Source organism: Dicentrarchus labrax, unplaced genomic scaffold (assembly GCF_905237075.1).
Source record: "Dicentrarchus labrax unplaced genomic scaffold, dlabrax2021, whole genome shotgun sequence".
In the NCBI taxonomy this organism is placed as follows: domain Eukaryota; kingdom Metazoa; phylum Chordata; class Actinopteri; family Moronidae; genus Dicentrarchus; species Dicentrarchus labrax.
This window is the reverse complement of record NW_026136704.1, coordinates 21,111,543-21,131,440: the sequence shown is the minus strand read 5'-3', so window position 1 is coordinate 21,131,440 and position 19,898 is coordinate 21,111,543. Positions and strand designations below refer to the sequence as shown.

Below are 19,898 nucleotides of genomic sequence, written 5' to 3'. Positions count from 1 at the left end.
CGACAGAGGCGGGACTTGTACGGTAGAAATGCCTTGGTTGTAGTCGATCAGGATGGATTCATTCATAAGACCAGATCTGCTACTGTGCACCGTAATACAAGACAACGTCCTCCGGCGTACCGCGGACGGACTTTATGGATTTATAATCGCACGTTTTGACGAGCGGATAAAGGAGAGCGCTCCGAGGATTTAAAGCTGAACGAGAGGACCTCTTAACCGATTGAATTGGGACACTTTTCCCCCTAAACGCGGGGAACTGGATTAAGCTTCTTCATGCAACTTTTTTGGAAAGAAACCAGGAGCATCTCACCGGGGAATTACAAAAAGATCAGCAACGGTGAGCCAGTATTGACTTTATGTGGATGGTTTATAGTGTTTATAGAGATCAGCGCTTTAGAGTGGGTCGGAAACATCGGCTCACCGCTGCTTGTCAACTCTGCTTAATATCCCTTAAGATACATGTCTCTGTTTATAATGCTTTCTCGTGAATAACGAGTGTGTAAAACATTGTTACAGTAGTTTTTCCTTAAGTGATCAATGATTTATGCAAACTAAAGTGATCAGCCTCGCTTGCGGCGGGGTTTATCCAACTTGTATCAGCTAATATTCTTTTAAAAAGCGATAACTCCTGGTCATCTGCACTGTCTATAACATCAGTCGTTCTCTCTTTACAGTAGGCTACCTCTTCTTTAGTAATCTTCTTGTGCGTGCCGCTGCCCTGTCGCTGCAGGTGACATCGCGCTCTCTCCGGTAACTGCAGGTGTCTCGTTCTCTCTCGGTCCCTCCGGGGAAATGTACCAAGGGTTCCCCGGCGACCCAGACAACGGATCCCGTGGAAGCTCGTCTCCATCCATAGAGTCCCAATACCTTTCCTCCGTGGACTCCTTCGGGAGCCCGCCGACCACCAGCGCTCCGCAGGTGAGTTATTATAGACTACAAAAGCCTATGGGGATCATATTCTGAATTAAGATGAAGTTTAAAAAACAAAATCTGCAAATGTTACAGCTGTTTTTGTATATAAATGCAACAGGTCTGATGCATGGTCCTATATACTACACATGGGCCTATAGACCTGTGCTTACTGTATATCTATAGGTTAAATATGTGATTTTGCAAACATGTTTCCGGATAAATAAACTGCATGTTGTCAAATTAGCAATATATAGCTAGTCTATACTTTGCCTAATATAGTTCCTTTATTTTTAAATATTCAGTTTCATAGGCAATTATTACATAGATTAGCCTATATATGGCACATTTTGACACTATATGTTTTGTATGTGGTAGTTTAGCATGTGATAGCCTATGTCGTATCCAATAGGAAAAAACAGCTAATATATAGGTTATATATAGGCCTATAGGATGTGCCATCATATTAGGATAATTAGTGGGCCATCCTTTACGTCTGCGCGAAATAAGCTATAATCATATAACATAAAATAACAAAGCATTTAAACGTGTAATCTATACATTGTACAATATATATATATAAGACTCAGACTCTTATAGACTTTTTTAACGGTGCTTCTTAGCTTTTATTGTTTTATCGGAGACTGATCCGTAATGGCGGAATCCGCTGACTTTGTAGCACTTCGTTCCTGCAGTCGCACACTAAAAACAGTCTCCCAAAGTAAATCAACAACTCAACACAGATGTCCGTCCCCCCCCCTCCCTCCCTCTATCTGTAGCCCTTGCGGTAGACCCACCGGTCTTTCAGGACAGCGTGCTCCGTTTACAGCACGCCGCAGAACGGATGACAGAGTCCTGGAACTCTCTCTACGTAAGCGCGGTGGCCCCGCCCCGCCGCCCGCTTCTCTCCTTCCACGCGCTCCGCTCTCCTCTCACAGGCCTCGCCGTGACGTAAATGCTGGTTCTATTTTGGAGCGCTACGTCGCGTTGCCAAGGGGAACACCGGGGGTGTGACGGGGGAGGAGGAAGAAAGAAGGGGGGGGGAGACGCTCTACGAGAGCAGCGATTGGTCGAGGCGGCCGCTTTCAAAACCGCCTGTCCCAATGTCTTTACACGCTTTTAAATGAATATTAATGGCAGTCGATTCTGTCCTCCTCCGGTCTAAAATAAAACAACAACAAAACAAAAAAAAGACAAGCGACAGACTTGAGATTTCTGTGGGTATTTTAAACTTAAACTGATGCAAAGAAAAAGTTGGGATAGCAACAGAGATTAACAACTGTTGATTTTTTTCCCTTTGCTCTTAAACCTCTAATTGTTATGTTTCTAATGTTTTCCTGGTGTTAGATGGTAGATACATCCACACTGTTTGAAATCACATTTTATATCCAGCACTTAACTTGAGTTAAAATACCATTTCTATAGCTGTACATTACTAACTATATTGAAATGCTGTTGTTCATAGTTTATAAAAACACTTTTACATATTAATTATATAATGCCATGTATCTTTACTAGAATTTGAAATATTTAACCATTTAATACAATTCAATACGGTGAATTTTTAATAATGGATCCTCAATGACAGCACTTTAATTTAATAATTCTTATTAAATATGCGATATAAACAAGCTTGTTGCTGCCTGTATTTCTGCATCTGTTTGCCTAAAATGTGTATACTACCCTGTCGTGGCTTTACATGGTGTGTAAACCTTGTTCTTGTGCCCTTCTCAGGAGTGTGTGTCAGCGGGAGCTGGCTTGAGCATTGTGGACAGCGGGCCAGGGGCTAGTGTCATAGGGGAGATGCCCGGTTCATTTGTGCCAACCGTTACCGCCATCACCACTAGTCAGGACCTGCAGTGGATGGTACAGCCGACCCTCATCTCTTCCCAGGCCTCTGGACAGAGTGGGTCCACTGGCACCACAACCATGACCCAGCCAGTGTCACTGGTTGACCCATATGATATGCCAGGCCCCAGTTATTCCTCGGGGGCTGCATTTACTCCTCCAAGTTCAGAAACTCCGGGCCCAGCACCGGGCCCTATGCGCCAGTCCAGAACCCGTAGCCGCCGTGCAAGAGAAGAGTCTGTGAGTGAAGATGGAGATGTTAGTGTGTTAGTAAGTGTGTGTGCTTGAACGGTTTGTTTGTTGACCCTCGCATGTTACATATGCAGTGTAGGTATATTGTTTACATGGGCGTCAAAAGAACAAGATCCAACTCCTATGTACTGTGCTCTTGTGCACTGGTGTGCAAAAACACATTCAGGGTTGTGGGTAATCAACAAAAAAGGGCACCTCTCTCTACTGTAGGACCTTTCCATTTACACAGACCTACTAAAGGAAATGGGGGCAGCTCAGCACTGTGTGGGAGGAGGGCATAAACAAGATCTAAGATACCACCAACATAAAGAAAACATTACCTAGAAAGACTCAACACAACACATCTGACTGCCCATCCAGTGCCCACCACTGCTGTCTGAACAACACAATCACACTATTTCATAAACAAGGACAAAACCTTTATCCTAATCTGTTAAATTGTTTTTTCTTCTTCATCCCAGCTAACACCCGAGGAGGAGGAGAAGAGGCGTATTCGACGAGAGAGAAACAAGATGGCTGCCGCCAAGTGCAGAAACCGCAGACGAGAACTCACAGACAGACTGCAGTCGGTGAGCGTGGCCCTGTTATAGTTGCCGGAATGAGTAATGATCATAATTACATACTTTATGTTACCTCCCATAGCATTGAGGAGTGTGTTAATAAATGTGTGCATGTCAGAGAAGATTATGGTAATGGGGTATTTAGTGAACACAATTATAGCCCTCAAGACAGACTATTGTACCTACAGCATTTATAGCCCAATTAATGGACTCTCATATAAGCCAGATTACGTATCCAACTGCAGGTGAGGAAGTATTTCTGCTGGGATGGATTCATCCACCTCCACAAACACTGAAGCAGAGGTTTGATGTTGCTAACACTCTCTCTCTCTCTCTCTCTCTCTCGCTGCTCATCTTCTTTCCTCCTCTACCCATCTCACCCACCTTTGTCTTGCTCCCTTGTTTCTTTCATTCTCTGTACCTTCCTGCAGGAGACGGACATACTGGAGGAGGAGAAGGCAGAGCTGGAAGCTGAGATCTCTGAGCTGCAGAAGGAGAAGGAGCGCCTGGAGTTTGTCCTGGTGGCCCACCAGCCGAACTGTAAGATCCCATACCAGGACCAACCGCAGCAGGGCTCATCGCAGCTCCCTCCAGTCCAGTCCCAGCTCCCTCCCCAGACCTTACAACCTCCTGTCTCCATTGTGGGCTTGGCTGTGAAGGAGGACTCTTTCTATCTGCCTCCTGCCTACACAGCCCATCCAGCCTCCACACAGTCCCAGCCTCCGGTTCAGCAGCAGCAAGTCCAGCAGCCTCAGCCAGGGATAATGCAGGAGGTAGAGTTTTCTAGTTCTTTCTATGGCTCAAGCGAGCCAGCACCAGGCGGGCCATGCCTTATGGCCAGCGACAGTGGTGGTGGTGGTGGTAACCATGACGATGCGGCCATTGGCAGCTACAACACCTCATACACATCTTCATTTGTGTTCACCTACCCAGAGGGAGCCTGCGGGGTCAGTGCCAACCAGCGGAACAGCAGTAGCGAGCAGTCATCTGATTCCCTGAACTCGCCTTCGCTGCTGGCACTCTGACTGACCGACAGACACACGTGCACACATATCAACACACACACACAATATGCTCGCTGGAAGTAGAGGCTGAAGCAAGTACATGCACAGTACCTATCAGTCTCACAGTTTGAGGAAAAAAACAAAAAACAAACCAACGACCAATCATTTGTTTCGGATTGGCTTAAAGTTTACACATTCTGAAATGCATTCCAATTAAGAGCCATATAAATAGTTGCACATGAATTACATTAGATCTAACCTTTAACATAATAAATCATTTCTTGTTTTGTATTATTGGAATATCTGCAACTGGACAACGCAAGTGAATAGAAACTTGAGTCACAAAACAACAAAAAAAAAAGTCCAAGTTGCCAATCTTGATCTTGATCGAAGATATTCAACATGTACAGTACATTGAGTGAGATACCACAAGCTCACTTTACACTCCGACAAGCACCAGTGCCCCCACCTTGTTCCCTCTGGCGGTTGCCCCTTTTCCAGTGCTCTTGCTCTCATCCTTTTCCATCCTTTTCTCCCTTCTTCCTCTCGCTGAATGTATTTGTGCAAGTCTGAAATAGGGACGAAGGACGCTTTGTTCAGGGTCTTTTCTTGTGGGAGACAGACAGCTGATTTCTCACTCACCTCTAACCCTTCATCTGCTCGACTTCCCTCTGCTTCCTCATTTGCTTCTCGGACTTGACAAGTTGGGGATCTGAGTAACACAGCCTCCACTAAATCTTGTGCTTGTCTTCTCTCGTTTTAAAAACAAAAATTCTTCTGCCGTCTACCTGCCATGCGACCCATCTCTGCCCATCTCTTTTTCTCCTCTTCTGTCTCTGTGTTTCTCCCTCTGAAGTCTTCGACCCCCGAGAGCCCGAAGACCCCCGAGAGCCCCTGGGACCTTGAGTGAATGACGGCCCAACTAACACGCCCTTTTGCACCCTCTCATACAAGGACATGGATGCAACCCCCCCTCCCCTTCCCCCTCCCAAATACAGAAGAACCTTTTTCTTGGAGCTCATTGCTCAAAGAGGAGCCTTACAGTGAACAGCAGCTAAATACTTATATACACGCACATAGACGCATAATTGATGAACGCAAAATGCAAGACGGATGCCACTGTCTTCTGCTGAGCCATTTTTCAATGTTCACACAACGATTAAACACACCTTATATTGTGAGGCCGGTTAAAAGTGAGGATGGAGAGAGATTTTAAGCAGGAAGGGAGGAAGGAAGTGCAACCGAGCTTGACAGACTCAGATGGAGAGACGATGGATAAAAAGGATGACTCCCATCCTGGCCGTCAATTCTTGGAACCAAAAGTTGAAAACAAAGAAAGAGCTAAATATTAAAAACAAAGTATAAAGCAAAAAGAGCGAAAGAAAGAAAAATCCTACTCTTGCCAACTGTGTGGAAGGGTGACCTCAGTAAAAACACCTCCATACCACAGAGCCTCATCACCCTGGGCCTACATGCGCACATCCACACCATTGCTTTGAAGTCTCTGAACTGAAGATACAGACGTATTGTTGCAGCGCAGCAGCTCCGTGTTTTGCTCAGAATCAATCAGATGTGAACCGATGCCTTTATTTAGAGGAGAGACGTTTCCTTTTTTTGTAGTGATTCAGACAACCTCTAAACGTTGGGCTCAGTGGTCTCTGTACCTCCCCTGTTCTCTCAGCGGAGACAAGGCGGGGGTGCGTTTATTGTGAGTGCGTCCACTCTGAGGCACCTGGCCCGTTTATTTCTTTCTTTATTGAGGTTGACGTGGCGAGTGAGCACAAAGCAAGACCTGGAAACAAAAGGGGAGAACATGTGGGCTGATGTTGTGGAGTCAGCGTCCCTTCTTTGCCTGTGAATTTGTACAATTTGTTTTTCCTGTAAGTTTGAGTGAGAATTGTTATATATTTTAATGTCTATGTTTGTTTGTGTGTTTGATTGTTTTGCATTGACCTCTGCTTTCATTTGTACTGTTGCCGTTTCTTGGTTTTGTTTGTTTTGTTTTTTATTTTTAATGGGGAGATTTCCTTATAACTGTTACTATTATTATTGCATTGTAACAATTGTTTCATTATTTTATTGTATTTTCATTTGGCAACTTTGGAGGCATGTTGTGCACTACAAAAAAAATCTAATTATAAGTCTTTATGCATATACATATATACAGGTAACATGTATATATAAGTGTATGTACCATGATTGTAAAGTATGAATGTCTGCAGATCTAAATGGGATATTTTTGTCAATGAAGAACAAGATAAAATGTTACTGAGGTTTAGTTTTAAAATGAATATTTTTCTAAAGGAACAAAAAAAAAACTATAATAAATTTAAAGTACTGCCCTGTCCCTAAACATGAAGCACGATGTCACTGCCTCTATCAATGTGTATTTATGTTTTATAAACAATATAAAGCACTATCCAAGTTACATTCAATGTATGTTTATAATTATGATGTTAGAAGGTTGTGGTAAGGCCTTTGTTTTGTTTGTTTGTTTTTTCTCTGTGAGGTCTGTCCCAATGCTACTGACACCTTAATGCCACTTGATCCTTAGCAGACGCAAAATGAGGAAAAAAAAACTAGTGTGATTGAATGTCAATACACATATTAAAAGTGTTCAGACTACAACATAATGACTAAACTGATTCATTTAAGGACAAAGTATTTCATACGTAGTATGCCTTTATGTCCAGTATAAACATATCACTCAATAACATTGTTATTTCCTAACTGCAATGTGTGTTTGAAGGATAACCACAGTTTTAGCCTTGTTATGAACATTATCATGTTAAAGTTTACCCGTTCTTGTAGTCAAGCAAATATGTTGTCTAACTGACATAAAAAAACATCTTGCGATTGTATTTGCTGGATAAGAAGCTTTATTTTCAATAAATAAAACATGTTTATTCAAAACAATGGCTAGATTAATGATAGAATGTTTTGCTCAAACGTGGCTCTCGGTGGTCAGAAAATGGGCAGACCTCATTTTTTAAATGTTGAATAAGGACTGTGTTTGTACAGATGTTGGAGATGCCTTTTGATTTTTCTCCAAATGCAAATGTGATGAGAATATGTTCTGGTGTGAGATTAAGCATAAAACATATTCACGAGTTCTCATGTATATAGGTTTTTGTGGTGCTACTTCTAGTGTACTATAATGACGTGGCAGTTTCACATTGTATGGTGGAAGGTTTTACATTGCTGTTGCTGAGGCTCCAGACAAATGAACACACGTTTAGAGTGGCAGCCAATAACAGTGAATTCCCAGCAGCTGAAGCTCTGAGAGCCCAGTAATCACTCTATGATTACATCATGATTTAATATCAATTGCCTGATACATCTTTAAGTGTGATAAACAGATCTCAGAGGGTCCTCGTACTGTACCTGCACTCCACACGTACGCCCCTGATCACCACACAACATAACAGACTCATTCTTTCATCTAATTTCTTCGCCTTGGATTTAATTGGAGCTGTCTGAATTAACTTTAAATATTTTGTTTTTGCAATCATAAATGGTTTGCTAATGAATTGGAATAGGTGACACGGAAGGAAAAAGGAGAACTATTTAGCTACCAGCTATGAGACAGACAAGCTGTCTGCACCCACCTATACTGTACAGTGGCTACGTTATCGTGAACTGAACAAGAGCTTTCCTATTTTTCTATGAGATGAATGTTGCTATGTATTTCTATTTTTCCACAAGTCTCATATACACTCTGATATCATATTTTCCCTGGTATGAAATGCAATACTTATTATCCTCTTGGATACACATAATGTAGCAAATCACACAGTGCTCAAACTGACTGCTACTATATGTCAAGTGTGATGATGTATTGCTTTAATCATCATTTTTTTTCTTACAATATTAAAAGTTATCCTAAATAATTATCATAACATTTAATTTTGAGACAATCTTCATGAAGAAATTGTGAAACAATATCTAAAAAAATCTCTTTTTCATTTGTTGAAGGTTCCTCCACTTCAATAAGTCATTGCTTATTTTCTAATCCATGATGTTTATCAATGTTTTATCACTTTTTGTAACATGTTACTCTGTATTTATTTTTTCTGGGAGCAAAGGTTGCAATTTTGTCACATTTAAAAACAGATGATTTGATACATTTTGAGGTTACAGCAGTGAAAGGCCCAAAGAAACTTTGTGCTAGATGTGACAATGTCAGACAGATGTCACTTAGAGCACATGGATAATTACATAACTAACTCATGAAGGTGCTCTGATATCAAATTATCTGTTTATTTCTGTGATTATAATTTAAGATAACTAGTTTTCTGCACATTGATAGAATGTATTGTTTACTCATTTTTATAACTTTTATTTGCTTTGACTCATGAAGAGGACCAAAGTGTACGACAAATTTGCCACTTTTGCAACCCCATGTCTGTGTCCATATTTCAGCTTCTGGCCCCTTTCGTTATCCTTTCAAGGTTTACATGATAAAAAAGCTTTTTTCTCGGTTTCTAGACTGCAAAAGCTGGGTGAGCTGTCTCCTTTAATGATGGTTTGACCAAATGCCATTCATTTCCAATTTGTGAAGAAATTACATAAATAAACAACATATTATAACTTTAACTTTTAAATGTTTGACCTTCATTGATTAAATTTTTCTTGTATGTGTCTTGAGTGTTGGGCTAGTTACTCAAAAAAAATGATTTATGACTTGTTACTTGTCAGAAGTAGTATTTCTACTTTACTTATTACTCCCTGTCATCAGTAATTAGTTAACTACTAGTTATATTACTTTTCTGTTTGGTAATTGTGTCTGCCCAAAATTCTGACTTATGACGATTACAATCCAGTATTGTTTGTTAAAATCAACTGTAGTATTATTTCTGATTACTGAAATATATTAGTAACATTAATAGAAACTGGGGAAAGTAGTCTTTTACTTTAATATTATTACTAGTAATGACTTACAGCTCAACCCTGCATGTATTTTCTTTTATAAAGTCAGTTACCATCTTTGTTACACGAATTGAGACTGTGACAATGAGCATGGAAGTGAAAATGCCCATCACAATTCTCATTTCATTGTTCAATTCAAAATAATGTTATATTATTAGCAGCACCCTTATAATAACACATAATTTATATTATAAAATGACTATAATCAATATTTTCTATTTTAACAAATGCTTTTATCACTGCTTGTATTTCACATGGATGAAATTACAGATATTTATGGCTTCACTCTATCCTTCCCCTTGGCCCTACAGAGTTTTTATAGCCTCATTGTGTTGGTTTTACAGGCCCACTACTGGTCTGAGTCACTCAAACTGCTCCCATAATGTCGTTTTCGGCCTAAGCAGATGTTTCCAGCTAACTATCATACTGACATACTGGAGCATTTAGCGGCTAACCAACCAGATATTTCCCTGAGGGGTTGGTGGGGTTAAAAGGAGAGTGAATAGTGGACTTACATTCCCCAGGTGGTCAGAAACCTCCCTCCAGATGAATGAATGTGTCTCTGTATCTGCCGGATGTGTAAACAGACGACTGTTAAATGATAAATATCAGGTTTAAAATGTGTAACTGTCGTATTTTAATGAACTACAGACACTGAAAACCACCTATACAAGTGCTACTGACCGTCTGCTGTAGTGTGTGTGTGAGTTTGCAGTCTCTGTTGCTCTCTAGCGTCCACAGCTCAGCTCAAATTCAACGAGACTTTTTTTTTTTTTTTTTTTTTTTTTAACGCTTCTTGGCGGAAGTTGCGTCACAGGACCAGCGCGAGCTGTCCGGATGTCGTTGACGTCACCACACATTTGTTGTAAACATGGCGTCCGTGACAACAGGTGAGAGCACAAAGGCCCGGTTAGCCGGCGTTAGCGCTGAGCAACAGTTGAAATATTTCTGTATTTCGGTGTATGTTAGACGTTCGGCACTGCACACCGGGTTAGAACCAGGTTAGAACCGGGTTAGAACCGGGTTAGAACCGGGTTTGTTCCGAGTGGATGTCGCTGAGGGCCGCTAACACAATGCTAATGCTGGATGCTAATATGAGCCGCTCTGGGATTTATGTGATTCCACTTTCACTGATTCAAACACACGTAAAAGGAAGAACTGTGAACTGAGTGGTTGCTTGTTTTAATGTTTGAGTTGTCTACATCGACCAGGTGCTAACTTGAGCTAACATGAGCTAACCGGCTCTGAATCTACACCAGATTATAAATTCAGTTTCACACCTAATTTAGTATATTTCCCCTTTAATCTAGCTTTATTATCTTACAATACCTTTTTATTTTAACACGTATGTAATTTGTGGTTCTGCCTTGTTCAGGCGCCAAAGTGCTAAATGAGATTGTAGACACAGTGTGAGTTTGGTCTCAGTGTGTCTGTGAGTTCATCACTATCAGTCGCTGCTTGTTAAACAGAGCCATTGTTGTAGCAGCTGTTGTGCACCCATCACTCTGTATCTATAACTCCAACCACTACACGTCTCATAATTGGTGTTATAAATAACCTCCAGCTGGCCCTGGTCAGCATGTGTTGGACCTCTGCATGCTGCTGTCTCCTCAGGTTTACGTCTCCCACTGGGGGTTTCTTTGCCATGCCTCGCTCTTACTGTAGTCTACAGTCACATACAGCCACAACAGTATATGTTTGATTTACAGCCACAAGGGTATATGTTTGATTTACAGCCACAACAGTATATGTTTGATTTACAGCCACAACAGTATATGTTTGATTTACAGTCACAACAGTATATGTTTGATTTACAGCCACAACAGTATATGTTTGATTTACAGTCACAACAGTATATGTTTGATTTACAGTCACAACAGTATATGTTTGATTTACAGTCACAACAGTATATGTTTGATTTACAGCCACAACAGTATATGTTTGATTTACAGTCACAACAGTATATGTTTGATTTACTTTGAACCGGCCAAATGACTGCTAAAGTAATCCATTCATTAATTAGACTGCCATCAGAAAATGATTAAACAGTTCTGATCATTGCTCAGTGTCAGGACTAAAACTGAAAAGTATAAACTGGTCGTAGCTTCTTACCTGTGTGGATTTTCCGTTTATATATATATATATATATATATATATATATATATATATATAAATTAAATACTTTTGGTGTTAGGACTGTGGGTCAGACTAAACAAGTACATTGAAGATGTAACTGGGTTTTGGGGATTGCTATGGGCATGTTTAGACACTGTATTCACTCAGCAAGGAAAGATCCATCTAATAAATTGAGAGGTTTTGTAATTAATTAAATTAATTGTAAACGTGTTTGTTTCTGTATGTTTGCTAACAGTCTCTTTATTTTTATTTATTAAGCCACCTCAGAGTGGATTCAGTTTTTTAAGGATGCTGGGATCCCAGCCGGCCTCGCAGTCACTTACGCGGTCTCCTTCGTGGACAACAGGTAATCTATTGCCTCTTTTAAATAAGCTTTGTATTGCAAACGTTAGCCACACTGTATTTTGTTGTGATCACATGAATTTTCCTTTGCACCCTCACATCAGACTGTAGCTGAAACTCAGTTTATTGTCCTGCTAAGGAGCAGAGGACAGTCTCTTTCATTAACCAAGCAGTGTCATTGTAATCAACTCACTGGTTCAACTAATTGGTTTCAGTCGATCATAAAGATACAATATGTGATGATAAACAACATAATCATGACCTACAAGTGAAAACATGACACCAGAAACATGGTGGATGAGTTTGGATTATTATCCCTCCTCTGAGATGCAGAAACTAAATCCAGTAGGCAGCGTAGTGTTGTCTATGAAGCCACAAATCAAAGTGCATTCATCCATAATGGCCAAAATAACTATGGATGAACAGTTTAAGGAAAATAACACAACCAATGTTAAAGCTGCTATTTAAATATGTTATTTTCTGTAAATTTAACTGTGTTCTCTTTTACTATGGTGATACTAAAGAGAAAATGTTTGTTTATTGTTTATTGTAGTTCATCTACAATTCTGACTGACTTTTTACCAACAAATAAAATGTGTAAACATACATTAAGTCCTGTATCCATCAGTCAAACTCCAGACAACCACACAGAGACCATTTAACAAGGCGTGTCTCAGTCTGCTTCCAAGTAAGCTCTGGTTTAGTTAACCATGTTTTATGTGTTGTTTTTTGATAATGTGAGATTGTATAAATTCAAAAGCTAAATCAGCTTGTTTGATTCATTTGGTAATTATAGCAGCTATCACAGCTGTCAATTTACCTGTCCATGTGTTGTTTTTCTTTGATCCAGACCAAAGGAACATGAGTACATACAATATTTTAATTTTCATGTCAATGCAGAATTCACAAGAACATGCTGATGGACCTGAGTAAAGACATCATGATGGACCTCGGCATTACAGTCATTGGCGACATCATTGCCATTCTTAAACATGCCAAGCAGGTCTATAGGCAGGTGAGATCAGAGTTTCATGTTTTGATTAAATTTAAATGTTGAAAACGGATGTTGCGTTGTCATTGGTGCAGGCATTAGCAACCAAAATACTGCTGCAATGTCTCCACTGTGAATTCAGTCATGGGGAATGGATGTCTTTGAAAGTCACTGCTGTCTGGTCAGTGAATCACAGTAGACTGAGTTTATATAACCTCTGTATTATGCACTCCCTCTTCAGGACATGTGCAAAATGGCCACAGACGCCATCTCCTCAGGACAGACCAGTGTTAAAGCTGAGCTCAGAAGAACTGCTAATACTCGTAAGTATCTACATTTTACTTTCCTACGTTGACCATCATTAAAACAGATTTTCATTAGAGGGATTTCATTTCAAATTGAAGTTCAGGGTCATAACAGAGTGATCAGTGGTAAATTATGCATTTTCTTTCATTTAAACTTTATAAGTTCTGTTGCTTGTTTCTGAACCAACAATAAAGCAAAGGCTATCTTTTATTGCTGCTTTATTGTTAGAAAGACTCATGAGAGATTTTCTGTCCTGATTTTATTTTGAAGGATAGCATAAAAGGGGCTAGAGCTGTACAAAGGCTGTATTTGTCACAGTTATGTCAGGTAATAGGGCATAATAAAGGGTAATTGTCTCCATTAGGAGATAAAAATAAATCAGCTTAGTCTAATGTTAACAGAACAAACTGCATCTCTTAGTTTGTTGGCCTCAGTGCCAGGTTATACAAGACCTTCTTCAGTCCTTCACGGCGTGTTCCTGTTACACGCTTTTAATTTTGGCGTGTCTAGAAAGGCCTCACACATTTCAGAAGACAACTGTGAAGCCCAGCTGTCCTCTGATCTCGTCTTGGGGACAGAACATGAAGAGTTCCTGAAACAAGCTAAATCACAACTACTTTTCTCTCTTTTTTTTTTCTTCTTCTCAGCTGCCACTCGTATGATTGCCAACGCTTTGAGCAATGACTCTCCGCCAGCCACTCCAGCCCGTCGACCTGACAACCGCCTGTCCGTCACAGTGTCCAATGTGCAAGCAAATAAGAGTGGCAAAGCAGGTAGATATCATGGAAAATTCCTCTTACCCCATCAATCCTGCATTTCCTGTCCCCCTGGAGCCATGAGTCATATATTTTTCTTACCTCTGTTTAATGCTCGTGTACCCACCACTTTGTTTGTCAGTTGTGAGTCAGCCAGCCGATGAGGGGAACGGTTTGCCAGCAGTGAAGCGCCGACGCGTGACAGCTGAGATGGAAGGCAAGTACATCATCAACATGCCCAAAGGCACCACGCCTCGTACACGCCGCATCCTGGCCCAGCAGGCCAAGAAAGGTAGGCCTGACCCAGTGGCCTCGCCGACAACACGCTCGAACACAAAGCTAATCAATACTAAACGTTGTTATGGACTTCTTTCATACTAAAACTCAATCAGGTGACTCAGGGCTGATGAACGGAGCCTGTTTGACCTTCATTCATTTCTGTCATTATTTTAATCCCGTTACTAATACTTTCCATTGCACCAATAATTAATCCCTCTGTCAAAACTTGTTTCTTCTTTTGTCTCACACCATCTACATTTCACCTGGAAATCTTTGCCTTTTTTCTTTCCCATGGCATGAATTCTCCGGTGGGTTCTGTCTCTGAAAAGAACAGCTCATGTTTATTTTTGAGACTTAACTTGCTCTCTGTCACGGTTTTGGCTTCTGTCAGTATTTTCTTTCATTAGAAAATCTCAAGTTTATTCCTAACAGAAACTGAAAACACAATCATTTGTATTCCTGACCTGGATCACAGACAGCCAGAGTTACAACTAGGACGTCTGGGTGGAAGTTGCTTGTGGAAAAGCTTCAACATAGTGCAATGTCAGTATTGAATATAAAGAATAGAGTATTTATAATAATAAATTACAGGTGTCTGATATGTTCCACGACCCTCTACAAACATTTTATTACATGGCTACTACATAATCATTCAAAAAGCTGTAAAACTAAAGGTTTGGTACAATAAATGATACAGGTTTAGGTTTTTATGATTTAAGCTGGTAACTGTTGCAGATAGATTTAGAACCCATTTTAATTGCAACAGTTTAGGTTTTGTCTTAAAATGCAATGGGTTGCACAACAGAAGTAATATGATTTTCTTCAGTTTCCATCAAGAGCATTTGCATTTTCGTTGTTTTATTTTATAGCTAATGAGTTATCAAAACATGAACCAAACCTTTCACAGTCAAGCTGTCACAATCATTTCTAATAAATCTTTCTGATTGCATATTGCTCTTCTCCTTAAATAGGTTTGAAACGCACCTCTGTGTTTGCGAGACTTGGGGCTGAATCCAAGGCAGACACAACAACAAGCAATAACAAGGTGAGACAAGCCAGTATATTGTGATAGCTCTGTCTGTATTGTATTGTATTGTATTGTATTGGATGCAGGCATAAAGATGAGTAGTGTGCTCATAACGCTCATGTTTGGCAGCCCACCGGTGTGTTCAGTCGTCTGGACAGAGGGGCGGAAGAGGATCAGAGGCTGAGGCCAGGCAAAATGGCTGCAAACATGGATGTAGACGATGTAGACGACGAAGACGACAGTGACGGAGAAGGCTCCGTCCTCCAGTACGCTGGTGTCCTCAAGAGACTGCCTCCCTCCCAGAAAAAAGAGCCAGCCACAAAACCAGCCCCGACTACCCTGCGGCGCCTGGGAGGCAAATTCAAACTACCTCCCTCTGACACTCCAACCTCCTCCTCTACTCCTAATGGCCTCCCCCCTGCCAAGATTAGTGTGCTTCAGAGACTGGGCAAGCTCCCTGCAGCACACCAGGGTACGGCTGTGACGCCCACACCTGCTGACACACAGGACAACAGGGTGACCACCAGCACCAGGCCCAGAGCTCAGGAGAGACTGACCGTAGAAGGCCCCAAGGTCAGCAGCAGCACCGGGGCTGCCGCAGGAGGAGGAGAGTCTCTGGGTGCTCAGATGGACGTTAGGGCTATTAGTGTTTTTAAGAGACTGGGCAACAAGAAAACCTAACGCACACTGTAAATCCCTAAAAAGTTATTCAGACTCTTTCTATATGTCCTTTGTAGAATTTGTATCACCACCTCTTTGCATTTATCCTGGCAACATGCAGGACTGCAGATTAAAGTGGGTTTTTTTGTGTTCAGCCTGAGTCAGGGCACAAAATTAGCACCAGCCACCAGCCACATGCTGGTATAATACACATACAATACACATCAGTCCCCAGCCAAAAAAAATGGCATCAACGATTGAGTGGCTGGTAAAATTTGAACATTCACTAGCCATTTGGCGGGGAGTTAATTTTGCACCCTGGCCTGCGTTTATGGACGATTTTAATGCTGCATTTTGGCTTTAGGGTTACTCTTAGATAGAAATAGATGATTGATTTTTTTTTTTTTACACATTAGTCAAGCTGCCATTGGAAAATCACCTTTGTTTAGTGTCCAAGCTTTTAATTTGAGGACTCAAAGTTCTCTGTGTGTTATTTGCGCAACCAGAAAGCTATTTATCATGTGTCAGTCATATCTGCCATTTATAATTTTTTTTAAAATATATATATTTAACTGTATTTGTGAGCTTAAGGCATGAGCATGACGTCAACCAGGCTGCCATAATGGTGGTTTTAATTTCACCCTGTAACTCCACTTATAAGGATGCTGCTGCCCAAACTCCCTTTTTAGATATTCCTCCTCAATGGATGCAGTCGAGTAGTTGAAAATGTTCCTCCAGGATTAAGTATGTGGTAACTTTGTTGATATTTGCCTAAAAAAGAATAATTTCTTTCAAAGAAGATCTGATGAAAAGGTACAGATAGAAGCTTGTTTTCACACCTCAGGCAATTCAAGTTATTTCTTGAAGTAAAGAACACAAGACAGCCGTCGGACTTGAGACTAGCTTTGAAGCGATAGTAAAGTCTTTCTATTTCTTGTTACCTTCATCTTAAAATTACCTCCTCTATCATAAAAGTGTCGACGAAAGGCTTTTTAATTTCAGTGAGTGAAAAAGTAAATTCATATGGTTACACAGAACGACCTCTATGAACACTTGAATAAAGGAAAAGCACCGCACCTCCTCCTCCTCCTCTTCTTCTTCTTCTGGGCTTTGTGGAGTAGAATTTCTCACCTATGAACATGTCAGCTTTTCTACCATAGGACTGAACATTTTCTATAAACCACCTACTTGAAGGCCGGAGCAGTAGAATATTGTTTATTTTGAAATGCAATGTATAGATTTGTTAGACTTGATTTCAGACAGCACAGAATCTGTTCTGCTGCATATTTTTCTATGTGGGCATTCTTGTATCATGTATCCATGTAAAGAAATTCAGAGATGCCATCAGACCTGATGTCGGGGGGCCACTGTCTGTGTCAGTAGGAGGTCCACTTTTTACCCAGTATGGGTCATTAACCAACCCACGTACTTTTTTGGTCTGTCAGACTTCACACCAGAACTTTGTTACACTGTAAATATTTGAAATGTTTAAAATCACATTACGGAATTTTTATTTTTATTTTATTTTAAAGAACAAAGAAGAGAAAAACACACCACGAACTGTCATGATTTTTTTTATGATGTTGAGGGAGAAAAAGTCTGCTTGGAAACTGATTAAAAGAGAAAAAGGGTTCAAACGACTTGCTGTTCTTTTTTTTCTCTTTGAAGCAGGCATTTACATCGCATGTCATTGTAACAAACTGTGCTTTCCAACTCTTTTAAGTATCGGCGTGACAGCAAAGTCGATATTTACATTCCCCTGGGAACATTTAGTTCATCATTTGTCAATAAACCTGTTAAACTCCCACTCCTCTCTCAGTGAGGTTGCTGCTGCATAATGTCAGTTATGTTAATGATGTTTCATCAGAGGATGCGTCTTTATACAGCTGCAGCCGGGGAAACACAACTGGCATCCAGATCTTATCCATATTTTTATGATTATTTAAACATTTACATCCACATAGTTTACAGATAAGTAGAGGCCGATGTAGTTCTGCATCAGACATCATGTTCCCTTTAAATGAAAAGGAAAATGTCCTCTTTTTACTGATATGATGATCTTGAGGTACTACTTACGCCTCTTTTACACTATCTGTTGGTACTGTAGGTATAAAGGAACTCCGGTGATCCCCAAACATCATATTTGTTCACTGGTGTGATACTGAACACCTAATTTAAGACTTATCTGAGAGTACTTGCACTTTAGGGCTGCAATTAACAATTATTTTCATTATTTTCATTATCAATTAGTTGTTTGGTCCATAAAATGGTGAAAAATGTTAATCACTGTTTCCCAAAGCTCAAGATGTTTCGTCCACAACCAAAATACATTCAGTTTACTGTCATAAAGGCCTAAAGAAACCAAGAAATATTCACATTTGAGAATGTCTCTAACCATTTATCAAAATATTTGCTGATTAATTTAATAGTCAAAAACGAATCAATTTATTGACTAATCATTGCAGCTCTACTTAAAGTTAAGCAGAAATGTATGCTAGTTTTTTTTATCATGCAGTGCTTGAAATGATAATAAGGAACAACATAATAGCTTGATATGACAACACTTTAACCACCCATTAAGCAATTATAAGCACTTTAGTTAAATTGTTTAAAACACAGCATCATTTAGTTGTAAACTGTTTTAAGAGTTTATTAGTTAATCAACAACTATAACTTTCGGCAGCCACAGTATAAGTGGATGCTGGTTAATAAAAGATCAAAAATGACAATATCCTGAAGTTGTATGGAGGAGAAGTTATAATTATTGACAAATTCTGCACACTTAAAATGTTATTATATGTGCTTATAACTACATTATAATATGTAATAAACATTTAATAAATAATATAATAATAAATAGTGCTTATAAATACTAAAAGTAACAATTTATTCTAAACAGAGAGACAGAGAAATACTGTACATTAATAAACATTTAGCATGTTTTTATCCAACTACTATATAGTGTGTTATATACAATGTATTATATGTTTATATGGAACATTTCAAAGTGCTCATCTGGTGCAGTCTGTGTTGAAATATATGAAACAGAGCATAAAAAAATACCGTCAAAGCCATCTCGTGTCGTTAAAGCTGAATTCCAGTTTTAGGGATTTAGGGTTAAACCACCATAAAAGATAACTTCCTGTTGGCTTCAGAAGTTGAACAGTATGTTTTTAATGCCACTTGAGAAAGATTGGATGACATTATTTAGTGCAGTGTGATTAAAGATTAAAGAAAAGGTGTCAAGCAGGAAAACTAAAATAAACACCTCCTTTATGGCACTTTAAAAACTCATAGGTCCTACAAATAGTTGGCAGTGATCCCTCTAATCTACACCATGCAGATGCCAGTAATTGGTGTTACTTTGATGTGACACTGTAGCTGTTTCGACCCTTTATATGGACACAACTTTCATCTCTATTCATGACAACACTGAGACAATACCAGTGTTTAATTGCACTCTTACACCTGTATGAATGCTGTATGTTAATCAATTATTCATGAGTGTTTATTTTTATGCTGATTGAAGTCTAGATGACCCGGAGGGGCTGATACACCATACAGATGTGAAACTACAGATGTTTACATGTCACACTGAGAGGATGGCCTGCTCCTGGACTGAGGTAACCTCATGTGAGACTTTCCTCTGCTGCTCATAAACCAGATGAATCACAACCTTCACACATACGAGGTTGCTTAAAAATCTGATGGAAATTAGGTCACAACCTTGAAGAGAAGAATGTAACATATGTGTGTGTGAGTGTGATATGATTGGCTGGTGGGCTGCAGGTTCAACCACACATCACGTCAAAGAAGGAGTGTAATTGACACAATGTCCCCTTGAGGTCGCTGTCTCCCTCCTCCTCCACCTCCTCCTCTGCTCCCTGCAGCCTCCTGCTG

The 19,898-nt window shown here is 40.0% G+C and overlaps 2 protein-coding genes across 10 annotated transcripts; both read left to right on the top strand.

Moving 5' to 3' along the window:
- fosb (FBJ murine osteosarcoma viral oncogene homolog B) lies at positions 1-9,169 on the top strand. Of its 7 annotated transcripts, none has more exons than XM_051397741.1 (6): positions 9-337; positions 731-918; positions 2,644-3,027; positions 3,471-3,578; positions 4,001-4,342; positions 5,430-9,169. In XM_051397741.1, exons 1-6 carry the CDS (start codon positions 274-276, stop codon positions 5,481-5,483), a joined length of 1,140 nt encoding a protein of 379 aa, XP_051253701.1. In that variant the 5' UTR covers positions 9-273; the 3' UTR covers positions 5,484-9,169. The 7 variants fall into 7 exon arrangements, with proteins under 7 accessions (XP_051253697.1, XP_051253695.1, XP_051253699.1 ...); XM_051397740.1 differs by having other exon boundaries at positions 14-337; positions 4,503-9,169; XM_051397737.1 differs by having other exon boundaries at positions 1-337; positions 761-918; positions 4,001-9,169.
- Positions 9,170-10,307: 1,138 nt separating this feature from the next.
- cunh19orf47 (chromosome unknown C19orf47 homolog) lies at positions 10,308-17,638 on the top strand. Of its 3 annotated transcripts, none has more exons than XM_051397882.1 (8): positions 10,308-10,392; positions 11,897-11,984; positions 12,881-12,995; positions 13,213-13,294; positions 13,925-14,050; positions 14,175-14,249; positions 15,283-15,356; positions 15,468-17,638. In XM_051397882.1, exons 1-8 carry the CDS (start codon positions 10,374-10,376, stop codon positions 16,017-16,019), a joined length of 1,131 nt encoding a protein of 376 aa, XP_051253842.1. In that variant the 5' UTR covers positions 10,308-10,373; the 3' UTR covers positions 16,020-17,638. The 3 variants fall into 3 exon arrangements, with proteins under 3 accessions (XP_051253842.1, XP_051253841.1, XP_051253843.1); XM_051397881.1 differs by having other exon boundaries at positions 14,175-14,324; XM_051397883.1 differs by lacking the exon at positions 10,308-10,392 and adding an exon at positions 12,609-12,668 and having other exon boundaries at positions 14,175-14,324.
- The last annotated feature ends 2,260 nt before the right edge of the window (positions 17,639-19,898 follow it).